Genomic DNA, 9,162 nt, shown 5'->3' with positions numbered 1-9,162 from the left:
TAAAATAATAAATTAGCTAACTGCTTGTTCGAAACAATTTGTCCAATCTTGGACAACAGATTCAGACTGTGAACCTCTGGCAACTAAAACCGATAAGGGTACTGATTCAGTACCAGAATTGGGATGATATGAGTAGAAAATGGCTGTAAACAACAGAAGTCGCATGTAGCTTATTTAAAATTTAGTGTAACATAAATCATGAAAAAAATGCTGCATTTCAAAACTCATTTAACATACTGTCATTGCTATGCAAAATCCCCCCCCCCCCCATTACGTTAAGCTTGTGTGAAAGTTCATGACGAACAGAACAGATGCTCGGTGCTCAGACTTCCACTGAAAGTTATGTTAATTTTCCCTCTCTTGTAAAATCAACATTTTATGAGACCTGTTTTTTGTGTGACCGCTGTGATCTGCAGGAGGTTTGCTGTGCATGAAAGTCTTTAAAATAGCTCATACTTAAGGTTTTCAATATCGGCTTCAGAAAAAAAAAAAGCAGTATCGTCGGCCAGCCAAAGTCCTGACAGACATTGGCAGACATTTCCAACCACTAGGAGGAGCTCTGGGTTTCTGGGTGAGGAACTGAGAGAGTCTAAGTAGATGCAAGTCTACTATTGCATAAGCTGGAGATTTCCCACTCCTGCTCTTGCTCATGTTGAGCCTCCCGAGTGTTTTCAACCTCACAAAAGGTTTAATGGTTTAAGAGCGCACCTCTGCATCAAAGAATCCAGCGTGAACTCTCTGCTCTCTGCCTGTCAACAGCAGGCAACCGGCAGACACTAGAGACCTTATCAATGCAGATCAACAGCGAGCCGCTGGGGTCCCGCTGAAAAACCATGTCAATACAGAAGCAGTAAAGAGTGTCGAGCAGATTAATGAGAAGAAAATGTAAAGGATAAGGAAGGATGAAAGTCCTTCATTTAAGTGAAGGAAGGGTCATTCTGTAATGAGGAGAGAGGCCAAGGATGCACAGACAGGAGATGGGCTGACAGGGAGGGAAAATGAAGCCTGAAGTCTGGAGGATAAACATAAATGGTCATTTACCTTAATCCTGCTAATAACCTTAACTCTAATCTCTTTTGCAAGCATATTACAAGGTTGCACTGATTGACCACACAGAGAGCGTGAGAAATAAACCTGCAATGAAAAAGAGCAGCTCTACTGCAAGAGAACACGCTGTTCCCACACGTACAGCTTTTATATCACACGCAGCCGTGACCTTCAATTCAGCGCCGAAAGCCTGGCTTAACATAAACACAGTTCAAAGCAGGACATGCAGCCGTGAGTAGATAGCGATAATGGAAATAAGATAAGACTCCAGTGACGGAAAGGGAACGTGATGCCACTAAGATCATGCGTTGTTATGGAGAACAGGGCTCGTTGCATATGATATCAAATACCTAATAAAATCAGTCACTATTACCCAAGAAAGTCCCACCAAGAAAGCTCAGTTTTTGTTTAGATATTTGTTTGTTTGTTTGTTTACTGTGTGTTTACTATATGTCCAAATGTTTGTGGACACCCATTCTAATGAATGCATTAGGCTACTTTAAATTGCACTCATTGCTGACACACACACACAGCTTTTCTATTCCCTGTAGAAAAGTACTGCCAATAGATTAGGACTCTGTGAAGGAGATATCATGAACCTTTTGGCACCATACCTAACGCTATGTTTAGGTTATACCAGAGGGGTATAAACCCCCAGAATGAAACTGTGGAGAAGTGGAACAGTGTTCTCTGGAATGATGGCGCTCCATCCTAAATTTTTAGGATGAGGTGGGCATGAGGTGGGGTGGGGTGGTGTGGTGAGAATTCAGCATCCTGACCTCACCAAAGCTCTTGTCGCTGAATGTTATTAAAAATTCTCACAGCGATGCCCCAATAATCTATTAAAAAAAGCCTTCCATAGATGGTAGGGACGGGTGTCTCCATACCTCTGTCCATATAGTGCATCATTTAATAATTTATTGAACACTGATGTATTTTAAGGGTACATGGAAGTAAATTACAGTGAACCATAAAAACTGCAGTGTCCTCTTTTTAAAGCAAAACCCACATAACCCCAGTAAAGCAGAACTGTAAAACAGATTAGATTCCTAAAGCCCCAAAACCGTTGCAGAGTGGTCTTGGCTCATTTTATAATGCCTACAAAAGTTAGCTAACTACTACAAAACTACTTAGAGAGAATATGGACGCAAGGCTAAAAAGGCTAAAAGCTAGGCGATTGGACAAAGCACCGCCTTAGAGAATGGCAGACCCAAACTATGTGGTTTTAAGCTACTGAAGTGCCATAAACCAGCAAATCAGTACTGATCTTATAGTATTTTCCCTCTCCCAAGTCCTTAGTGTTTCATTCTGAGGCATAATAACTGGGTTGTAAAAATGTTTGTAAAACAGCATTCACCGTCAATCAGAGTCACATACCTTAAACACTCAATAAATATGTTATTTTGGCACCGTAAGAAGTTTGACCATTGAGAAGAGTCTTATATGTTAATATAGCTACTGGAGTCCACTCTTCTTTCCCATGTAAAAAATGATGATCGAAATTTAAGATTCCTTAAAACTGGCACCAGAATCGGTCACAGAATGTTCCTACATGTCCAGTCTTAGTGGAGATCAACAATCTAATCTTAAGCAGAACAATGAGAACCTGGCTACCAAAACACCAAATTTCATCTCAGACAGAGAGAGCTGTGTGCAAATCCACAGGTGCAGCCACAGGCAGAATGAAAGCACTTCCAGAAATCAGTGTCTGCAGACGCAACGCAGACTGAAAACACCAGCAGCTCAGCTGCACCTGAGGACATGGTTTCTGACCAAGTTTCAGCTTCAATGGAAACATCAATAATACAATTAATTTAACATTTAACCTTGATTGTGATTAATGAACATGTTTCTCAGTTGGCTCAAGTGTTTGAGTTCACATGCTGTACTGTGTTTTTAGGGGGCAGTAACTGAACAAAGAGTGGGGAAAGTATTTAACAAAAATAACCGATATGGGCAAGATTAAGCCGGTTAGAGGTTCTGAATGTTCGATATTTTGAGGATTTACCCAGCCTTAACCCAGGTTTAGATACTCAAGCTGCAATCAATCTCTGCGCACATGATGTTTAAACATTGAGGAGAGGAGGAGGAAGAGGAGACACTGAGTGTGCTTCAGTAAACTATTGGGACACAGCCGCTGTCAGTGGTTTGTTCAGTGGTCTAATTGAAAAAAAATAATTGCAGTCCGCTTAAACAACCGCGACCAGCTTAAATAATTGCGGTCAGGTAATTATGTAAGAATTGTGATAAGCCTACCAGCCACAGCACTCAAAGCAGACCACTACAAAGATTATACATACAGAACTAGATCAAAGCCTATTAAACACAACAATAGCCTTTGTCTGGCAGACAAAGACAGCGGAAAAATATTGTCAACACCGATCTAGAGGTGCATTCAGAAAGTCTTCACATCCGTTCACTTTTTCAATTTTAGAAAAAAATATTAAACAATAAAACCAAATACTGCATTGACCTAAGTATTCAGACCCTCAGTACTTAGTTGAAGCACCTTAGGCAGCGATTACACTCTCCAGTCTTCTTGGGTATAATGCCACAAGGTTTGCACACTTGGATTTAGGGATTTTCTGCCATTCTTCTCGGCAGATCTTCTCGAGCACTCCGGATGTGGTTTTTATTAAGAATCTCTCTGTACTGTGCTGCATTCAGCCTTTCCTTAACCATGATTAGTCTCCCTGCCCCAGCCACTGAAAAACACCCCCACAGCACGACACTGCCACCACCAAGCTTTACTGTAGGGATAGTATTGGGCAGGTGATTAGCAGTGCCTGGCTTTCTCCAGAAATAATGCTTAGAATTGAGGTATTGGTTTTATCAGACCCGAGAATCCGGAGTCCTTTAGGTGATTGTTTGCGCACTCCTGTGAGGAGATGCTTCTGTCTGGCCACTCTCCCCTAAAGCCCCGATTGGTGGTGTGCTTCAGTGATTGTTGACCTTCTGGAAGTTTTTCCCCCATCTGCACAAAGGATCCTTGGAGCTCAGCCACTGGGTTCTTGTTCACCTGAATACTTAGTTTGGTGGAGTACTGATTACTCCAATCTTTTTCCATTTAAGAGTTATGGAGGCCACTGTCCTCTCAGTGTAGCAGAATTCTTTTTTATAGCCCTCTCCAGATACATGCTTCAGAGTTCTACAGGCAGTCCTTTTCTCCTCATGGCTTGGTTTTTGCTCCGATATGCATTGTCAGCTGTGAGACCTTATACAGGCAGGTGTGTGTTTTTCTAAATCTTGTCCAATTGTGTGTAGAAACATCTCAAAGGTGATCAAGAGAAATCAGAAGCCCCCAGGGTCTGAAGACATTCTGAATGCAATGTATACAGCTGCTGAACAAAACGTGACTTGAGAAACTCCAGTGTTTTTAGAGAGGAGTGCCACAAACAACACAGCCCAGACAGCTCAACACCCTCATTAAAGATTGCACATCTCAGGCTGGAAGTAGGCCAGGCCTATCAGAAAGAGCAGTTCTGCCAAAGCCTACTCCAGGACAAGTCACAGCTCTGAGAATACCATAATGAATAATTCTGAGACTGTGCTACACATCTACTTAGATCATCTGCCTGCAATGGTTTCCATAGTGATGGCAAGGGAGAAAAAAAAACTAACAAATATTAAAATAAGAGCAAAGGAAAACATTATGAGCTGAAGAATGTTTTTTATATTTAATGAGCTAATACTTCACATCTCAGACCATTGTAAAGGAGTTTAATTTGCTTTTCATTACAGTACTATTAAGCAGGGGACAGCACAAAGTCCCTCTTCAGGCTATGTGGAGTCATTAGCTCAGTGAATAGTGATACACTGGCAGAGTGGAGCAGCCACTAAAGCATTTAAAAGTGCTGATTAGACCACTTTCACCAAAAAAACTATTGGGAAAGATTTTTTCCAACCCAAGTCATACATGTTTCACATATACATATGCACAGGCCCCCCTTGTGAAGCCACACTAGATCTGACAACTGAACAACTGAAGGTCCTGTTGTATCTGGAACCAAGACGTTAGCAGCAGATCCTAGGTTGGCGGTTCACTGGTTGTCCTTTCTTGAACCACTTTAGGTAGGTACTGACCACTGAATACCAGATAAAAACCCCACAAGACCTGCATGATATATTGGAGATGCTCTGGCCATCACATTTTGGTCTTTATCAAAGAGGCTCAGATTCCATTATTCCTGCTTTTCTACCAAATATATCCCACAGATGACACTGTTCATGAAGATAATCAATGTTTTTCACTTCACCTGGTGCTAATGTTATGGCTGATCAGTTTATATTGTCCGAAGTACCTTTAAGCAACAATGACTGATCCATCTCGGTGTTTAACAGTTGGAGAGGTGTTCTTTTCATGAACTTCTACACCCCTTCTTCCTCAAACATACAAGAGCTTACTGCAGCAAATCATTTAATTTTCTGCTTGGAGGAGCCCATAGTGTCAGCACATTAATAAAGCTTTGAAATTTCCATCACCTACTCTCTCCTAACGATAATTATGGACAACTCTATAGCTCTAAACAAGCTAATTCATGTCTGGAACTTCAGTTAAAGTTCCCAAACTTTTGGATGCTGCTCTCACTCTAATATTGTAGCACATGAAGCTCATGAATCATGCCTAAATGTTGAAAACAAATGTTTCATATTTTCCTTGATGGCTTTTGGAGACCAGGTCATCTTCTATTCACTTAACTATTAACAGGGGCTAAACTGTTGCCAGCCACTGCATATGTACATACGAACATATCATTTTCCAGAAAGATCTTCTAGAACCCCCACCCCCCACCAACAACACACACACACACACATACCTTTTGTACTTACTCACATTGTCATTGCTGCCATTGTTGTCCTCATACTTTGTCTCTATGTGGATGGAGAACTTTGGCAAGAAAGAGCACTGTAGGAAAAACAAAATAAACAGACAGACAGAAGAGTTATGAGACAGATTGCTTATGTTGATGATTCCACTGTTTTTGAGTACTGTGTGCTTTGTACAGTGGTCTAAAACTCCTGCCTTTTAAACTGGACAAACAGCCTTTAAAATAATGTGCAATACTGAATGCTCCAAGACTCTAAATGTAAACTGCAAGCAACGTTTGTCCAAAAGTACCCAGACACCTCTTTCCAATTAGTTAAATTAGCTGCTTTACAGGTGCGTCTGTTGCTGACAGGTGTTTGCACATTCAGAGCTTGTGGGTAATCCCCACAGAAAAGCATTGCCAACAGAACAGGACGCTCTGCAGCAGACGCTCATGAATGTACAGTCAACCTGCTCAGTGCCACACTTCCAGTAGGTGGGAAATAAAGCCCTCAGCTTTTGGGACTACTCAAACTGTGTACTCTCTGGAGTGATGAAGCTCTATAGAATACCTATATTCCTATATACCTATACCTACATATATTACATTAATAGCATTTAGCCGACGCTCTTATACAGAGCGACTTACAAGGTTACTCATATTACAGAGGCAGGCCAGGTCTTGCCTAAGGAAATGTAGTGCAGCATAGTCACAGAGACTGGGAATCGAATCCCAATCAGGTAGTGGTGTTGTGCAACACCATCCACCCTAATGGTATGCCAATGGATACCACAAATCACTGGTGGAGATTGTTGTATTTGAGGCCGTATTTTGGGACCAAATGCTTCCAAAAGCAGTAAAGCTGCTGCACTACTGAACCTTGTGAAGGAAAAAGAAAGCACCAGGTTTGCCAATATGAATATGCCAAAATAGGTGAGGAGCACCTATTTTGTCAGACTGTGTATTCAGAGGCTTGTACAATCTCAGTATATTATTATTTACTTACACAAATCATAGAAAACATTGTTTTTCCAATATCTTGTGTAAATAACTCTCTAACCATTAAATGCAGCAATAAAAGCGTCAGCCACCAGGAAGTAACTTTATTGTTCTTTATTGTAACGAAACACTGGTGAAGTTCGTTCTTTGAAAACACAACTAAATCCATTGGCGGCATCACCAAGACAACTCCGCCCTGCATCAGGACCCTGGAGAGTGGCTGTTCTTGGGCATTCCAATGCAGTGGTCTACAGACAGTAATGCAGTCTCCGATGCATAGTACAATAACAGAGCAAGGCATAGTGTATAGTGTAGGGCTTTATACATCATGAGCAGCTTTACAGGCATCGTGGTCCATATGAGTGGAAAATAAGGTGACAAACGTATCATCATGACACTCAAGGGCATTTTTATAGCTCAGTGTCCCTGCTTGCAATATGAAGGAAACAAATGTTCATGTTATAATCATGCTGGATTTTATTATATATGTCCACTTAGTTGCTGACAGATGTCCCGGCTTTGAAAGAGAATGTGAAGACCCTTCACATAAGTTCTATACCAGTGTAATATTTCTTCCTAGAGCCTTTATAATAATGGGGGGCTCTTTATACTCCAACATCTCATCAGTGATTAATGAAAAAAAAAGTCCACAGTAGTACCTGTCAAAGATAAGCGTTTTCCTGTGTTTTATTAAAACTGTTGGCTCCACCCTAAACAATGCAGCAGGTACACTGCATCATTAAAGGTGGGGGAAAAAGCTGCTGAATAAGGATTCAACTTCAGCTTTATGGCTTATTTCAATAAATCCTTGGACTCGTGATCTATTCTGTGTGTTTTGCGTACACTTCTCTGCATTTTCATTTGTTGTAGATGGCGGCTATTCCTGGATTTCAAGCAAGCAATCAAACATTCAAAACCTCTATTTCGCAGAGACATAAACATCCAATTAATTCCTGTCAGAATTTGGAAGCTTAGAGGAAGGACGTAAGCCCAAGTTGAGCTTTTCATTCAAAGAACACCAAACAAACACTGAGCATAAACCAACAGAAATGAACACAGCAAACACAGAATTTGTGAAAAGGGGATTGATGCAAAGGTAAATGCAAGAGCAGGCAAAGGACGGCTGTAGCAAAGAGACTACTTTGGTCCAGTGGACAAAGATGCTGCCACTATGATCCATGGATCACTGGTTCAGATCCCAGGTCATGCTGCTTGCCATCAGCAGCCGGAGTCAAGGAGAACACAATTGGTCTCGACACTCCTAGTGTGATGTTGGTCAGAACAGGCATCTGTTAGCTGTTGTATCGGAGCTGGGGTGTCCTGCGTTCATGCTGCTTTTGTGGTTCTTCTATGGCACTGGGCAAAGAAGCCTTTCCCAAGAGTGTAGTGAAAACCTCCCATGATTAATCTACCATGACCTTATATAAAGTATCACGGAGGGACAGGCTGTGCAACAGCAGCAGAGTTTGAAAGGTCTAAGGACAAATTTGGACCAGATGGTTGAAATTCAGCGACCGCATCGAGAGCATATGGCACAGCTAGAAGGCAGGCATCTCCTCCTGCTGAGGAACAACAACAAAAACAACATTTTCCTCCCTCAGACGGCAATAAATTATTAGAAAACTCTTTGCGACTTCATACTAGACTCAAAAGCACAAGCAGAGATTACTCAGGGCTAACTATAGCAGGGTTTCAAGGCCAGTCAAGTTCTGCTGGGGTGCTGTTTAACACCGCCCCACTGCTACGCTTACAGGACGGGCGGCAATGCTTCACGACGGCTGCGTTTTATCGGCCTGGTGCGTGGCAGCCAGCCGTAATGATGAGCTATTTTCCAGCCTGTTGGATTTACAGCCCTGCCGTTCGCCACACTCGCTCGCTCCTTCTCCACCCTACACCCCCCTTCTCCTCAGCGCAAGGCCCGAGGCCGCTGGAGTCCCCTGTAGACCCGCCACACCGTGCCCCGATTAGATTAACTCCAGCTCCGGCAATCACTATGGAGATCAATAGGGCTGGGATTATGTAATGCTTGGAAAGAGGGATGGGGTGCGGCAAAAGTGCGGAAGGGGAGAGATCAATGACGGCATTAGTGCACAAGAAGAGGAGAACACTGCAGAGAGAAAAGGGGAAAGGGAAGGATCATGGAAGTAATTAATGCTCTGTAATTTGTTACCAGCTCTGCCCACCTATGGCTTGAGGCCTGCTGATTTGTGAGACTGAAGGGGGGTTAAAATGGAGAGAGAGAGAGAGAGAGGGAGAGAGAGCAAGAGCAAGGGACACAGCTGGCAGGCCAAGATAGCACTGGGACTGT

At 42.4% G+C, this 9,162-nt stretch overlaps 1 protein-coding gene across 1 annotated transcript in view; it reads right to left on the bottom strand.

Annotated features, from left to right (window-relative positions):
- pitpnc1a (phosphatidylinositol transfer protein cytoplasmic 1a) overlaps positions 1 to 9,162 on the bottom strand; it is an 82,351-nt gene that overhangs the window by 12,077 nt on the left and 61,112 nt on the right. The window contains exon 5 of the mRNA XM_072693131.1: positions 5,882 to 5,953. Coding sequence (XP_072549232.1) covers positions 5,882 to 5,953 — 72 coding nt within the window. The remainder of the gene's footprint in view (positions 1 to 5,881; positions 5,954 to 9,162) is intronic.

This window comes from Salminus brasiliensis, chromosome 12 (assembly GCF_030463535.1).
Source record: "Salminus brasiliensis chromosome 12, fSalBra1.hap2, whole genome shotgun sequence".
In the NCBI taxonomy this organism is placed as follows: Eukaryota; Metazoa; Chordata; class Actinopteri; order Characiformes; family Bryconidae; genus Salminus; species Salminus brasiliensis.
Note: the sequence above shows the minus strand (reverse complement) of the source record. Positions and strands in the feature narration are given on the sequence as shown.